Here is a 16,814-nt window from a genome sequence, read left to right on the forward strand (position 1 = left end):
CTGAAATGACGTAGAGCAAACCAGAAGACTTCGGGCAGGAAACTAGAACTCAAGAGGTTCTCAGATATAAATTCGTCACCTGAGGACCAGGTGTGATGGTACACACCTTTAATCCCAGACTCAGAAGAAGCAGGAGGATCTTTGGGAGTTTGAGGCTAGCCTGGGCTACATAGTGAGACCCTGTCTCAAAAAAACAAACAAACAAGCAAAAACACCTGAAAAGTCTCCATAAAATATTCTTCAACCCTCATGTTATACTCTTTTATTTATAGGCTCTGAGAGCAAGGACCCAAGCACAGCCTGGTGCCCTTGAGTAGAGAACAAAGCAGCTATTGTCCACAGAGAGGTTGCTGAGGTACCCTTCCGCACTAGTGTGGGATACTCTATATTGCTGGTCAGCAGTAGGGACAACAGCCTGGCAAAAGGAGGAAGCAGGAAAAGCAGATCCCCTTCTTGAGTCCGGAGGGTCTGGAACTGGTCATGTCTGCTACCATAGCTCGCCTCTGTGTCTGTGCTTCAGGGCTCTGGGCCCTGCTTAATTATGTTCCCCTCCTGGAGTGCATCAGCAGGTCCCGCTGCAGCCCAGCCTCTAGGCTGGAGGTCAGTCTGGCTGTAGGAGGGTCAGTCAGCAGAGTCAACTTGTTGAAAACCCCTCTGCCAAAGTAGTCAGCAATCACAGAGAAGCTATCATTCGAACACTTGAGCTAGAAGGAAAGAGGAGGAATTAGACCTTCAGTGCTCACATGCTAATGAAAAGGAAGCAAATCCTCTGGTACTCTAAGGACTGTGGCACGCACGCACGCACGCACGCATGCACGCACACACACGAGGAGCGCTACTGATGGAGGCCAGAATAGGGCATCAGACACCCATGAACCTGGATCACAGGTCCTCCTGTGATGTGAGCCTCCTGATGTGTGGGTGATGGGAAATTAATTCAGGTCTTCCAGAGAGCAGGAAATGCGCTTTACTGAGCCCTCTCCAGATCACCCTGTCCCCAACCCTTTTTAACCTGTTCATGCCCACCTGATGCTGGAACTGATCGTGGAGATCTCGTTTCTGTTCCTGGGCCCGGATCATATCCATCACCTTCCGGTTCTCAGGGAGGCAGGTGGGGCAGTCAGCATCGCTTTCTGAGTAACTCTCAAAGCAGTGTTGGTGGAAGGAGTGGCCACACAGGAAGTGGACTGAAGGCAGCTCCAAGGCACTGTTACAGATGCTGCACTTGGTCTTCTGGAAAATCTTTGGACTACAGGCAGGAAACAAGAACAGTGGCAAAGAGTGACGGCAGGGCACACACCCAGTGGAGAGAGGAAACAGGATGTACTAGGTCCCTGTGAAGGTCAGAAACCCTGCCTGGTCTTATCACCCAAAGGGAGTCAAACAGGGACAAAAGCTGCAACCTGGAGTGAGTGCAAAATACCAGGAACTTGGCCCTCCTTTCAACCCGCCAAATCCTCTTGAAGGAGCCTTTCCTGCCCACCTCATCTGAAACTGTGGCACACATTCGTCATAGGGGAAGGAGATGCAGACCTAGTTTAGTAGCAGAGTGTCTGCAGCCCAGGGCCTGCAGTCAATCTTCCCATCATGGCATTTACACCCTGCTCCCCACCCCCTGCCAGACAAACACACTACACACTTTATTCTTTTCCGTTTGTTATTATTTTTAAAAGATTTTACCTAGCTTTATTTCTATTTTATGTGTATGATTTTTTTTTTTTTCTGTATATGTATGTGTACCACAGGTGAGAGGAGAGTGATAGATCCCCTGGAACTAAAGTTATATATTGCTGTGAGCCACCATATGGGTGCTGTGAATCAAACCCAGGTCCTTTCCAAAAACAAGTGCTTTTAACCACTAAGCCATCTTCTAGCCCTCTCCTGACACTTTTTTTTTTTTTTACGATTTCTTTTGTAAACTATGTGCACATTAGTTCTGGGCTCTGTTAGGCAGGAGTTAGTTGGATTCCCTGGAGCTGGAGTTACAGGTAGTTGAGTAACTGACATGAGTGCTGGGAAGTGAATCTGAGACCTCAGCAAGAATAGGACAAGCTCTTAATCACTGAGCCACTTCTCAGCCCCTTTTCTCCATTCCTTTCTCAGAATTTACAACCACTGTAGCTGCCTTCCTATTTTTTTCTAGATTCTTTCATGTGGATGTGTGTATGTGTACCACTGGAGTGCGGATGCCTGCAGAGGTCAGAAGAAATCAAATTCCCTGGAGCTGGAGTCACAGGCAGTTGTAAGACATCTGATGTGGGTGCTGGGAACTAAACCCAGGTCCTCTGCAAGCACAGCAAGCACTCTTAACTGCTGAGCCATCTCCACAGCCATGACTCTGCTTATTTAAAGTGTTTACAGTATGTTTCAAGGACAGAAGGTCCCAGAAGGCAGGGTTACGTGTCTGTGTTATTCATGAAAGGCTTCAGACATAATAAAGGGTGAGTAGGATGAAGAAACCATTCAAAATAAACATTTTACAATGCAACGGGCAGAACAGACAGAACACTGGATAGCTGGGCATAAATGCTTATGGTCCCAGCACTTTAGGAAGAGTAAGGAGTCCAGGGCCAGCCTCAGCTACACCCAACTGTCTCAAACAAAGAAACCCCTAAAGATTCAACACTCAAGAATAATTTCTATGATTGATAATTCTATCTAGGCATGATGGCTTCTTCCTGCAATCCCAGCACTTAAGAGGATGAAGCCAGAGTCTACTTTGAGTTGTGTCTCAAAAATAAAGCAAAATATGGGCTGAAGAGGTGGCTCAGATGTTAAGAACACTGGCTTCACTTCTAAAGGACCTGGGTTCAATTCCCAGCACCCACACAGCACCTGTCTGTAACTACAGCTCCAAGATCCAACATCCTCACTCAGATAGGCATGCAAGCAAAACACCAGTGCGTATAAAAAGTGAAATGAAAAAAAAAATAAACAAAAACAAACCAAGCCTAGTGGAACAGGCCTATATAACAGCTATTGCAAAGACTAAGGCAGTAGAATCAGCAGTTTGTGATCAGCCTGGCCTACATATCAGTGCAAGAGGAGGCGAAGTAACTTTTTTGTATGTGTGTTTCGAGACAGGGTTTCTTTTTGTGTAGCCTTGGCTTCCAGGACTCACTTTGTAGACCAGGCTGGCTTCAAACTCAGTGATCCACCTGCCCCTGCCTCCCTGAGTGTTGGGGTTAAAGGCATGCACCACCACACCCCAGGCTAGGTAACTTAGTGAAACCCTGTCACAAAACTAAAAAGGGCAGTGGTAAGATCACTCAGCAGATAAAAGTCCTTGCTGTGCAAGCCTGACATTTGAGTTTTAGCCTGGAACCCATGTGGAAAAGAGGGATGTGGTAGTGCAAACCTGTGACTCCAGCACGCCTAGAAGTAGAAACTTGTGGGTCAGATAGACTGGAGTATGCAGCGTGGCAGAGATAAGAGAGAGAGAACCTACCTCAACAAGGCAAGAATTACTGAAAGGAGTCCTCTAACTTCCACATGTCCTTGTGGCACACATTCACCCACATTTACACACAAAACAAAAATAAAATGATTGCTTTTGAGATTGCTGAGGGTACAGCTTAGTGGCACCATGCTGGCCTCACACTTAAGTGGCTCTGGGTTCAATCTCCAAAACTGCAAACAAAAATTTCGAAATTTAAATTATCTATTTTCTGCACTTTCTAAAATCAAACTGTATTTCAGAACCTCTTTACAACTTAAGATGAGTGCTCAGAAAAGATAAATATTGTGTAGGCAGAGAAGTACTGGCCACACAATAACCTCCCAAGCCCATTAAATAATGACTTAGGGGCTGGAAAGGTGGCTCTGCAGCTAAGAGCACAGGCCCTTGCAGAGGACGTGAGTTCAGTTCCCAGCACAGATGGTCATGAGGTGGGGCTCAGAGATGCCTGTAACTAACACCTGGGGTCTGATGCCTCTGTCTTCTGCAGGCACCTGCACTCAAGCACACATACTCGCACACACACATACATAATTTAAGCATACAAACAATTTAAAAAGAATAATATGTATGGTTAAGCACATATTCTTTTTTGTTTTGTTGTTTTTCAAGACAGGGTTTCTCTGTGTAGCATAGGCTGGCCTTGAACTCAGAGCAATCCACCTGCCTCTGCCTTCCTGAGTGCCAGGATTACAGACATGGGCCACAGCACACAGCTCACATATTCCTTTCCAAGAGAACCTGAGTTTAGTTCCCAGCTTCTACATTAAAGGGTCTGTAACTCTAGTTCCAAGAGATTCAACAGTGTCTCTAGCCTCTTATTCAATCACAAGCACACTCATGCACACTTTGTAAACATACACCAAAATCTTTAAAATTAAGATTTATGGCTAGGCATGGTGTCACAACCCTTTAATCTTAGCAGTCAAGAGGCAGAAGCAAGTGGATCCTTGTGTGTTCCACGTCAGTGTGGTCTACACAGGGATTTCCAGGACAGCTAGGGCTATATAGACAGACCCTGTCTCAAAACAAAACAAAACACAACAAAAAAGGGGTGGGGAGAGGTTATATAATTGTTACTGTTATTTTTATAAATGTTGTTTCTCTACTTCTCTCTTAATCCGGCTACAAATAATTGAGACTCTGTAATTCTTTTTTTTTTTCTGTAATTCTTTTTTAATCATAAGCTTCACACCACAGTGACTGTGCAGTCACTACTCTATTCTTCACCCTCGAAGCTCATCTGGTCCCCTCCCAGCACACATCCCAGGATACTTGCACTTTGTAGCTTTCCTGCTGAGCTCTCTCTCCTGGTGTCTCCTGGACCTTTGACCCTGCTGAATCCCCCTGCTCTAATTTCTAACTACTCCTCCCCTGTCTGCAGGAAGTCCAGCCCTATTCTCTACCCTGCTCAGCAACTGGCTGTAACCTCCTTTACTGACATATCAGGGGACCATTTTGGAGCAGAGTTTATACAACCTTTTTTTTTCCCCAGAGCTGAGGACCGAACCCAGGGCCTTGCACTTGCTAGGCAAGCACTCTACTACTGAGCTAAATCCCCAACCCTAGAATTTATACAAACTTAAGACAAGAGATTCTCAGAACAAGGCTTGTAACCAGATGCCAAGGATACAGAAATCAGCATCTGAATTACAAAATAACCTTATGCCTACACATAATCACTTTTTTTAGAATTCATTAAAATATCTTCAAAGGGCTGGGGGTATATAGTTTCAGTGGTAGAGTGGGCACCCAGCATGTGTAAGAGGCCCTGGAGCAGGGCTTCTCAACCCTCCTAATGCTGTGACCCTTTAATACAGCTCCTCATGTTGTGGTGACCCTCACCACAAATTTGTTCTTGTTGCTACTTCATAACTGTAATTGCTGCCTGTTATGAATTGTAATGTAAATATCTGATATGCAGGATATTTGGTATGTGACCTTCAAGGGGATCACAACCCACAGGTTGAAAAGTAATACTTGAGATTAATCCTTGAAGAAGGAAAAAAGGGAGAAAAAAGGAAGAAAGAAAAAGGGAGCATGCAACAGCACACTCATAGCCGCACACTGACAGCCAAGTCATCCCCTGCACCACCCCTCACATCCCAGCATGGCTACCTCGCCTTGAGCTCTTGGATTTCCTGTCGGATGCGTGTGGTCTCCTCTCTGTACCGCCTCACCCGAAGCTCATCCTGTGCAATCTGCTGGCTCTGTTTCTGCAGTTTTTGAACCAGGTAATCTCGGATGATGGACAGGGTAGCTGTGGAATTGTGGGCCAGGGTCTGTACCACTGAGATCGGGGGCCAAGAGGAAATACATAATGAACCAAGGGCACTGGCTGCACAGAGCCCACAACTGCCGCAGCCTGTCCCTCAACCTGCCTGTCCTCACAAGTACCTAGGAGAGGCGGCATGAGGTTCTTGTTCTCGATATGCTTGAGCACAGCTGCCACATACTCCTTGCAGTCTTCTTCCTTGCGGGCGAAGTAGCTAAGGGCCTGCTCCCACAGGGAGGGGTCCTGCTCCCCATGGCGCTCACACACGGCAATCACCTGCCGGTACTGCTCATGCTGCATGTGGTAATGCATGATCTGCTGGAACCTGGGACCAGGAGAAGGGCACACCTCAGTGGCTGTCCCTGGAAAATCACCTGGGATCTTCCCTTTCCTGAGGGTCCCCCGAACTCTTACAGCTTTCCCTGCTCATAGAGGTAGAGGACGCCATCCTGGAAGTCATGCATCTGGCACAGGACCAGCGCCTTGTCAAACACATCACAGAATCTGCCACTCTTCAGCAGGGAGATGGCCTCCGCGTGAAGTTTCTCCTTGGCCTGCAGGAGAAAATGGTTGGGCTGTTACTCATCAGAGGGCACAAGGTCTTTTACACAAGGTAGATCAAATGTCTCTCTCAGTCCAATTTCCCATCACTAAAGCCCATTTAGCCCCAGAGGTAAGGTGCTATTCTCTAAATCAGCAGTACTCAACTGCAGGTCATGGTGTTAGGAAGATCTAAATAAAGGAACAAAAGGCAGCCACACAGCTGGAGAATAGGCATATGAGGAACGAGCTTGTCTTTATTCACTGCTAGGGAAAGCGCCCATCCTCACATGCTAGACCAGCGAGCACCCCAGCTGTCTTCTTTCCAGCACCTCCCATGGCTCTGGCCAGGAGTTACCTGTGGGTCCTTCTCATGGGCCCAGTTCTGCAGTCGCAGCTCCAAGAGTGTGTCATAGATACCCTGAGGTGAATCTGGCTGCACTTCGCTCATGTGCTCCAGGAAGGCTTTCAGCTCTCTTGGGTTGTTTGCAAAGATGGGGATGAACTCCTCAGAGTTGGCCTAGGATGGGGGAAAGAAAGAGGTGAGGTGGCTCAGTGCTCACAGGCCTCTAAGGTGATCCCTGCTATTCAAAACTGCTTCCCCAGGTCTCACCCGGCAGCCTGGAGCCTCCCGATCGCCTCGGCCTTCCAGACTGGGCCGATAGTCAGTACAGAGTCCTTTCAGCAACTGGGTTGTCTGCTCTGGTATGTGGTGCATGAGAATCTTGCCATAGCGTTTCATGTTACTCTCTGCCTGCTCAAAAGGCAGCTTACCGATATACTGAAGGGCTTCCTGATAGTTCTGTGGCGAGGTAAAAAGTGAAATAGTGGTTCCCCCCTACCAGAATGCATTTTTGTCATTCCCAGTATGTCCTCAAAGCTGTATTCTGCCCAAAGCAAGAACCTCACCCACCTTAATGTCCTCTAGCTGAATCTTCAAGTACCACTCATGATGTGCATGGTTCTCAGCCAGATAGAGGGCATGGGAGTAGTAACCAGCCTGCCGGAGGACCTTGATTGCTGTCTCCACATCAAAATGCACCTCACTCTCACTCTTTGTCTGACAACAAGACATTAAACAAAACTATTTGCACAGAAGTAACTACAGAAAGGGGATAAACAGGTATCAGACACTAAGGAATGTTTCTAATTACAATTACAACCTGGCTTTGAAAACATGCTAGCCAGACTCTTCTAACTTCTGCTTAAAGACTCAAGGCTTTCCTCTGTCCCTATCATTAGAAAGACATTTCTAGGGACTGAGGGCTTCTTTAGTGGCACTTCTTGGGCTTCAGAGCCATGGAATGTTCTAGACAGCTAGCAGGAGCAGCTATTCTTTATATAGGAAAGAGCGCTGGTTCCCAAATAAAGCTGGTCTTCTGCTTTCCTACGTCTTGTTGAAGAACAGCAAGTCCTGGTAAAGCCACTAGGGCCTCCTAGGAATCATTCCATATATAACACCATGCTTCACCTTGATGAATTCCTCCAACTTGGAGCTGTCCTTGAGCTTAGTATAGCAGTTCAGAAGCAGGGTGGTATGATCCGCATTAGCCAGAGATTGCCGATGCAGGGTCTGTAGGTAAGCAGTCAAGTTGTGGATGCGCTGGGCATCTAGAAACTTACGGATCACGTAGGACGGCTCCAACTTTCCAATGGTTCTAGGAAAACGTCAGTATCATCAGGATTAGAGGGCTCTGTAAAGTCAGCTGCATAGGGATCACGGCAGACCTGTTCCTGGATCTTGGGTAGCCCACCTCTAACAGAGGCAAGGTGATATGAGTGACTCTAGGCTTCCTATAAACCACTCTGTGCAAGGTCCACACACTGGTTCTTTTGATCTTGCTGTTTTTGAGGCAAGGTCTCCTTATGTAGACATGGCTGCCTTGGGAAATTGTTATCTGGACCAGGCTGGCCTTGAAATCACAGAGATTCCCCCTACCTCTGCCTCTCAAGCACTAGGATATAAGGCTGTGCCACCATGCTGGGTCTTGTGTTTTCAGAGAGGTTCACTGTTTAGTACAGACTAGTCCTGAACTCACAGTCCTCCTGCTTCAGTCCTGGGACTACAGGCCTGCATCACCATGCCCAGCTGTCCTCTCACTGGTAACACCAGTTTCCATAGGAAGAGTAAACACTTCTTGCTGAAATATAATACCCCCTACTTCTACCCTCACTTCGAGCATGGGTTTCAGCAATATAGCTAGCTCCCTGTTCTGCACCCAGAGCTACATCCCACAGCACATGCAGACTAACCGGATATACTGCTGAACTGCTCCATCATGGTTGCCCTTGCTGTAGAGATGGTCTCCATACTGCATGAAGATTTGAGCCAGCCCATCGCTGTCCAGATGTTGACTCTTAGCCAGGTTAATTGCCATCTCAAATAGATTCTTCTTAAAGAGCATCTAAAAATGGAGAGTTTAGAGCATTGGTGGAAGCAGTATTAGGAGTCTATCCTCCCAAAATGTACCCACAATAAACACAGGAGACAGTCCTAGACTTATAGTATGCCTACAGTCTAGACAAAGACCTCACCTCAAGATAACTCCAAGCCCAACCCCAACATCACCTCACCTACGGGTCTCTGTAAACATGGAGGGCTGGCCTAGTTCCCAACCATCCCTCCAAGGCCACATCCTAGACTCTAAGGAAACTGAGGAAGGCTGTGACCCAAAGTCACCCAGCCCAGGTGACCTAAGAAACCCAATCCCACGGCTACTTCTAGATGCTTGTGCCAGCTCTGAGAACCTGGCGGCCTTGCCTCCAGTTTGGTCTGTGTGTCCTTCTCCTGCAATGCGTGGACCCGCCCATCCCGCGTCAGCACGTACAGGGAGCCCCACTCAGCGAGCACATCCACCACATCCTCAAAAACAGCGCTGTAGGCTATGAACTTGTTGCACAGGTCATAGATGTTGAGAATTTGCTTGTCAGAGTTCTGTGGGTCCCTGCCAGTAAACTCCGACCTGTGCAGGAAAGAAAGTACCCACTATTTCGACCACCTCTGTCTCAGTCCTCTTATGGTTCCTTCCCACGACAACTATGGTGCTGCCCCATTTCAGCAATCACCTCATTGGCCCCTCCAGCCGCTCATCTCATACATGCAGAATTGTGCTGTCAGCTGTGGAAAAGAACACATAATCCTGGGCTTATCCTTTAGCATCCTATCATTAATCCCAGCCAGCAGAGGAGAAAAAAATCAAACATTCAGATGTACACTCACTTAACAAAAACTCACCCACTGTCTGGTATGTTGGACCATATGCTTGGTACTAAATGAAAACAATCCAAGAGGCTGGGAGAGGGATCTGTGGATAATGTGCTTGCAAGCAAGAGGACCTCAGTTCAATCCTTAGATCCCACATTTAAAACAAAACAAAAAACAACCCAGGTACAGGGGTTGGAGAGATGGCTCGGTAGTTAAGAGCACTTACTGCTCTTTCAGAGGACCCCAGTTCAGTTCCCAGCACCCACATCTGGTGGCTCGCAGCCACCTGTAACTCTAAGGGATTGGATGCCTCCGACCTCCAGAGCACTTCCACACATGTACACAAAATCCATACACATAATTAAAGACAAAAAAAAGTAAAACAACAGGTGCGGTAGCATGCTTGGGCCAGGGAAGTGGGTACAGGAAGATCCTAAGGTCTCGCTGGTTGTCAACCTGCAGGCCAGCTTAGTTTAATTGATGAGCTCCAGACTAGTCAGAGACTGTCTTCAAAACAAAGTGCTAGTGCCTAAGCAATAACACCTGAGGTTGTCCCCTGGCTGCCACACACACAGGCACATACATGTACCCCCCACATGAACATAATATACACACACAAACCCAAGAGGGAGTGTTCTCACTATGCAAAAGACCCAGCATTCCCTTTCCAGTGCTCTGGAAAATGTATGCCATATGCTTCCGAGCAGTTCCTCTGACATTTAGTCCTTTCTGGTTCTGCCTTAGCCAAAGAGTAAAAAAAAAAAAAAAAAAAAAACAATCCCAGGTTCAGACTCCCTGAAAAATCTACACTTACACACGATTTTTGCAGCAGATGTCTGCAGCAAAAACACACTTGTCAGAAAAAATGGCTAACTAAACCTAGGTGGGAGAGCAACCTACATAAAACTCAAGTGACAGACTGGTTGGGTCCAGGCATGAGGATTTAAAAAACATGATAGATCTGGTGAATAAGTCTAGTCCTCTCCTTTTCCCTCTTCCCTCAAGTCTTACTTGGGAGAGACCTTCCGGTCACGGGAGACAATGACAAGGTAGCCTCTAAACCAGTGCGCGATGAGCTTATGGCCCTCAAAGGCAAAGCAGGGCCCGCGTTCATCTGGCTGGTAAAGGTAGACACACTCATCTCCAGCAACGATGAACTGCAGGTCCTGAGAAGGGTCACTCAGGGCTGAGCAGCGCAGGCCACAACCATGGGTGTCCAACTCCACACGAGGGTAGTCCTTTCCAGAAACTATATAGGACTGCCAAAGGTAAAAGAAAGTTAACAGGCTCCCTTGGAAGAGGCAGCACCTAAGCCTGCCTACAGACATTCCCACTTCTATTCTCACCTTTTCCCCACTTAGCATTCTATTCCCATCAGCAACTTGCCTTGTCCATCACCATCACCTAGCTACTAGATAAAAGTACTGTGGGACCCTATTCGCTTTCTTGTTATACTATCATAAGCTATCACCAGAATCATGCAACTTAAAGAAATGCAATGATTCTTTTCTGTCTTATCAAAACTGTATTCCTAGGTTGGGGAGGCAGGTCAGCAACAGTATAAGCAGGGTAAACACGAGGCTCCAGGCTTTGTCCCTGGTACCAAACACTTTCCAAAGGCAGCGCCCACTGCCTGTAACTCAAGAAACTACCAGGAACCAGTGTTAAAGCTACCTGTCTGTGTCTGACAGGTGAGAGCAGAGTTCTCCTAAGTTTCTACATGAAGAAATAGTATTAAACATGGCAAATGGCTGAAGGCTCTATGTTAAAATATTTAAGATTCCCCAACCTCTAGTTAGGCCCTTGCAGGTTCCCCTTGAGTGAGAGTTTAATCATACCTGAACATTTTCAGTTGTCACAACAAACAAGTGCGTGGTCTTTCCTGCTTGGCGAAAGGCCAGTCCAGTAACAGGATAGTTGCCCTTGTGCAAAATCTGGGTCTTGCTATGCCGGTCCCGGGTGATATCTCCCTTGTTCAAAGTAACACTGCCATCTGTGAAACCTGAAAGCAGAAAGCAGTATTTCAGTATGGAGGTAAAGATAAGGACATGGACAGAGATAAAAGTACTTCACAGAAAATGTATTTAATAATCTAGGAATGGGGGCTGGAGAGATGGCTCAGTGGTTAAGAGCACTGGCTGTTCTTCCGGAGGCCCCAGCACCCACATGGCAGCTCACAACTGTCTGATATTTTAGTTCTGTGGAACCAGAAACCCTCAAATAGACATACATGTAAACAAAACACCACTAAACATAAAATAAAAATAAATCTTTTTTTGTTGTTTTGTTTTTTCAAGACAAGGTTTCTCTGTTTCCTTGGCTGGACTCACTTTGTAGATCAAGCTAGCCTCGAACTCAGAGATATGCTTGCCTTTGCCTTCCTGAGTGCTGGGATTAAAGGTGTGTACCACCATGCACAGCTTAAATAAATCATTTTTTTTTTAATCTGCTTACCAATGGCCATAAAGTTGAGATTTTCATGGACTGTCAAACAAGACACAACAGTTGGTTCTGTTCCTGGGATGGCAGGGAAGATTCGAGTGCAGAGTGGATTGCCACCGTCCCTCTTTTCCAGGTTCCAGATCTTTACCTGGGAATAGGCCACAGACACTGAGTGTTAGTTTCCAACCCAAAGCCAATCCTAGGCTTCTGATCTTTCTTTCCTGGGACTTACCAGGGGGTTAATGCCCTCTTCATCCTCTCCAACTGATGCCAGAATATTGTGCTGCTTCAGTTGATATAGGTGTGTCACCCGTAGTTTGTAGGCCTGGAACCCTGTAAGCTGCAGGGAACGTGGCAAGAACCAGATCTGGCCTTCCATATGTGCAGGGTAGTCAAGGAGCCTTCTATCTGAGGAGTGACGTGTCCCACCCTCTTATCTACGGCTTCCTCACCCGTGCTTTAAGTTACCTGCAGTCAATCAAACTCAGGAAGTATTACTATAGAACAATGAGGAATTAAAATATTTTACGAGAAGCCTTTCTCAGAAGGGGAGGCAAAAGGGTTAGAAGCACAAAGTCATCCTTGGCTATATGTGAGCTAAATGAGATTTTGTGTTGAAAAATGTAAAAAGGGGGCTGGAGAGATAGCTCAGAGGTTAAGAGCACTGGCTGCTCTTCCTAGAGGTCCTGAGTTCAATTCTCAGCAACCACATCGTGGCTCATAACCACCTATAATAAGATAATATCGGGCGCCCCTCTTCTGGCATGCAGGTGTACGTGGAGGCAGAACACAGCACACATAATAAATAAATATTTTTAAAAAGAGGAAATAAAACACACAAGCGCACACACACATCTTAAGAGAGATCACAGTCACACAACTTCAATTACAGGATACATTAGGACTTCTGTTTTAGAATTATTGTTGCTAATTTCTTACTGGGGTTAATTTAGAAATTAAAGGTCTGGTCAATGTGTTGTCACTGACTTAGCCGTTTTTAATTTACAATGCTACAAAAGTGACACATAGCAGAAATCCTACTTCGAAGGGCTGAGGGGCAGAGCAGAAGACATACACTGAATGGTAAGCCTTTCTAGGCTAGTAATATGGATAATATACTCTCTTTGAGGACAAGTCTTAATCCCAGTGCTCTGGAAACAGAGACAGGCAGATCTCTGTGAGTTCAAGGCCAGCCTAGTCTATATGTTGAGACCATGTCCAAATTTTTCTTAAAAAGATACTCTATTGTGATGCTTGGCAAATTTAGCTTCCTGTCAGTAATGGAGTCAGGACACCGATATAGTACTGTGTACCTGCTGCTATTTAGACTCATAGACTAGGCATATTAAATGCACTCTGGATGCTAAAATTTCCATTCATGATGGATTCGCCTGGATGTAACCCCATCGTAAGCTGAGGAACATCTCTATAGAGAAAAGTTGCACCTATGTAGTTTGTCACTGCCTGTGGCTTCAGACATGACCTGGGGGCTCACTATACTTACACCAGAATCTAGATAACAAGGAACATGCACCTAAGCTCTTTAAACATTCCAAGGGCTTTCCCACATATCTTTCGAACAAAGCAAACAAAATCCTTGTCTGATTGGCCTCGTTCCCTACAATATTAGACAGGGAACCTAACACCTCACACACACATCTTTTAAAGGCAAGTTGTATTTACTCCTGAGGTGAACGGTCCCACCTCTGTCAAACTGGCATTAACAACCTTTTACAGAAAAGGAAACTGAAGCCGAAAGTGAAATGACTTGCCCAGGTCTACTCAGCTGACAAGTTAGAAAACGAAATTCCTTCTTTCCTCCATCAGACCACAGAAGAGATCTGGGCTCGCGTCTAACTGCGAGTGCGCAAAGCGCCACTGACAGATTCCATTCCAGCTCTAGGGATCTCTTCAGGCATCCTCTGAGGAAAGGGACAGCTCCGAAAGAAGGATATCTCCAAAGACCAGGCTCCCGCGGCCTGAGTCGCAGACAGTGATGCCAGGAGGGAGGCAAAGGAACTTGGAAGCAGTGGATCCAGAGACCGGCGCGGCCCCGGGAGCGGCCCCATCATTACTCAGCGGTTCCTTTACCAGCTCCTTCTCGAAGAAAACGAAGCGCCGCCACTGCAGGTAAGCCGCCATCTTGACCGAGGGCCCCGCCTCCGGAAGCAATGTCACGTGAACTGCACAGGCGAGTCATGTGAGAGGCAGCCTCCGGGAGCATGCGCGCCCAGGCGCTCTTGAGTAGGCGGTGCCTGCCTAGCGCAGCTGAGGGGGTGGAGCTTGCTCGGTAGCTCCCCAGTGCTTAGATGCTGTTGTTAAGTCAAGGCCCTTCCGATGAGTGACGGCGCGTTCTGAGGCCAGCATCTCATACACAGCAAGACGGCGTCTCAAAACTAAAATACTCTGTTCCCTGTGCAGAGAGTAGTGTTTTGGGAAGGCTACCTAATGCATCAGCTTTTTAATTTTTTGGTTTTCTGAGACAGGGTTTCTCTGTGTAGCCTTTGCTGGCCTGGACTAGCTTTGTAGACCAGGCTGTCCCCGAACTCACAGAGATCCGCCTGCTTTTGCTTCCCGCGTGCTGGAATTAAAGGACTGCGCCAGGTTGAAGAGATGGCTCAGTGGTTAAAGAGCTGTCTGCTCTTCCAGAAGTCCTGAGCTCAATTCCCAGCAACCACATGGTGATTCACAACCATCTATGCTGGGATCTGATGCGCTCTTCTGGCATGTAGGCGCACATTCAGATAGAGCACTCATACATGAATAAAATAAGGATGTTGAGCATTTCTTTAAGTGTTTCTCTGCCACTTGAGGTTCCTCTATTGACAATTCTCTGTTTAGCTCTGTACCCCATTTTTTAATTGGGTTACTTGATTTGTTGCTGTTTAACTTCTTGAGTTCTTTATATATTCTGGATATTAGCCCTCTGTCAGATATAGGGTTGGTGAAGATCCTTTCCCAATCTGTAGGCTGTCATTTTGTTCTGATGACAGTGTCCTCTGCTTTACAGAAGTTTTTTAGTTTCATGAGGTCCCATTTATTGATTGTTGACCTTAGAGCTGTTGGTGCTGTTGGTGTTCTGTTCAGGAAGTTGTCTCCTGTGCCAAAGAGTTCAAGGCTCTTCCCCACTTTTTCTTCTAACAGGTTTAGTGTGTCCGTTTTTATATCGAGGTCTTTGATCCACTTGAATTTTAGTTTTGTGCAGGCCATGGCGGCTCAGTGTCCAAGAGGGTTTCCTAATAATAGGAACAGGGACTGTCTCTGACATGAACTCATGGGCTGGCTCTTTGATCACCTCCACCTGAGGGGGGAGCAGCCTTATCAGTCCATGGAGGAAGACAAAAAAGCCAGTCCTGGTGAGACCTGATAGACTAGGGTCAGATGGAAGGGGAGGAGGACCTCCCCTATCATTGGACTGGGGCACGGGCATAGGAGAAGAAGAGGAAGGGAGGGTAGGATTGGGAAGGGAGGGGGCTACAGCTGGATACAAAGTGAATAAACTGTAATTAATAAAAATAAATAAAAATTAAAAAATAAAAGGCATGCTCCACCACCGCCTGGCATACATCAGCTTTTTAATGCTGAAAGATAGAGCTGAAATTAAATACCACCTTTTCAGAAGTGGTTAATAAACGACCTGATCAAAATCAAAGCTTTTTAGATGTATACAACTTTATAAATGAAACTGTGTTATCAATAGGCAACTAAATGGATAGTGTGTAATTTCTGTGCAGATCTCTATTGTAAATACATGCATTTACTGTCAGAAATCTTACTCCAGGGGCCGGGAGAGATGGCTCAAAGGTTAAGAGCACTGGCTGCTTTTCCAAAGGTCCTAAATTAAATTCCTAGCAGCCACATGGTGGCTCATAAACATCTATAGTGAGATCTGGTGCCCTCTTCTGACCTGCAGGTGCACATGCAGGCAGAATACTGTATAAATAATAAATAAATCTAAAAAAACAAAAAACAAACAAAATTTACTCTAAAAAGTCTGGAGTTTGTTTATTTGCTCAGGCTATTGATGAAGGATGTCTCACATTTTGTGACTTGTAGCTTGTTGTGCTTAAATGAGTTAGGTTTTTAACCTGTCATTTACATCATAAATGAAAGAAAGCAGCTATACAAAACCAGTTTTTCAACTGCTGGAAAGGAGAAGTAAAAGTTTATGTCTGCCACCAACACATTTTGCAGCAACCTGTGTATTTTATTCAGTTTTGTGCATCTATCAGTGTGTAGCACCTTATATACTCAATGCATATTTATCGAGATGGGAAATACTGCTGAAACAGAAACTCCCAAGACCCTGTTAACCTCCTCATTCTTTTTACAGAAGCAGGATATCGGGGGTCTGGGGGAGCAGTAGCAGATACCAGCTTTGAGAGCAGAGCGATTTAATAAGCGGCAAGTCAAGGTAGTCCATGGGTGTTCCAACAATGCTGTCTCAACCAGCTCTGTGTAAAGGCAAGCTCTGTGTCCTGTGTCCTATTTGTGTACCAGGGAACTATGCAGAGTTTGTGTCATAAAAAAAAAAAAAAGCATTGTGAGGAAAGTGACAATGATATCAACCGTGATATCTTGTTCACCAGGACTAATTTAGTTAACTTTGTTGTCCAGGCAGATGTCTTTTCTCTCATCACTCCATGTGTGCCCCTCCTGTAGCATGTTCACTCAAAGGCCCTGACTTTCCAGGACAGAGGAGGACCATTTCTCAGTTCAAGCATACAAGTAGCTGACTCCCCTACTAGAACCTCCAAACCTGCTCTTAAGAAGTAGTGTGATGGCAGGCCATCTGGGGCTAAATAATGAGACCTTGTCTTAAATCAAAACAAAAAGAAGAGGAAAAGAACAGCACATATGGAAGCATGCAAGCCTATGCCCCCTCCCTGCTGAAC

At 46.1% G+C, this 16,814-nt stretch overlaps 1 protein-coding gene across 1 annotated transcript; it reads right to left on the bottom strand.

The window, feature by feature from the left end:
* Positions 1-234: 234 nt before the first annotated feature.
* Positions 235-14,094, bottom strand: Vps11 (VPS11 core subunit of CORVET and HOPS complexes). Its single transcript, XM_060372436.1, has 16 exons — positions 13,871-14,094; positions 12,152-12,296; positions 11,932-12,067; positions 11,316-11,479; positions 10,489-10,736; positions 9,034-9,235; positions 8,526-8,677; positions 7,744-7,930; positions 7,186-7,332; positions 6,886-7,074; positions 6,631-6,792; positions 6,147-6,286; positions 5,855-6,057; positions 5,576-5,747; positions 1,027-1,249; positions 235-704 (listed from the first exon to the last, which is right to left on the bottom strand). Exons 1-16 carry the CDS (start codon positions 14,059-14,061, stop codon positions 540-542), a joined length of 2,826 nt encoding a protein of 941 aa, XP_060228419.1. The 5' UTR covers positions 14,062-14,094; the 3' UTR covers positions 235-539.
* Positions 14,095-16,814: the final 2,720 nt, after the last annotated feature.

The sequence above is a fragment of the Meriones unguiculatus genome, chromosome 1 (assembly GCF_030254825.1).
Source record: "Meriones unguiculatus strain TT.TT164.6M chromosome 1, Bangor_MerUng_6.1, whole genome shotgun sequence".
Taxonomy (NCBI): Eukaryota; Metazoa; Chordata; class Mammalia; order Rodentia; family Muridae; genus Meriones; species Meriones unguiculatus.

What these genes read in the sequence shown, in the direction of transcription:
- Vps11 (XM_060372436.1), bottom strand. Translation starts at nt 14,061, where the DNA reads ATGGCGGCTTACCTGCAGTGGCGGCGCTTCGTTTTCTTCGAGAAGGAG. An exon ending in CCCATGAGAAGGACCCACAG is followed by an intron (nt 6,287 to 6,630) that starts GTAACTCCTGGC and finishes TTTCTCCTGCAG; the next exon opens with GCCAAGGAGAAACTTCACGC. An exon ending in CTCTATGAGCAGGGAAAGCT is followed by an intron (nt 6,058 to 6,146) that starts GTAAGAGTTCGG and finishes TCCTGGTCCCAG; the next exon opens with GTTCCAGCAGATCATGCATT.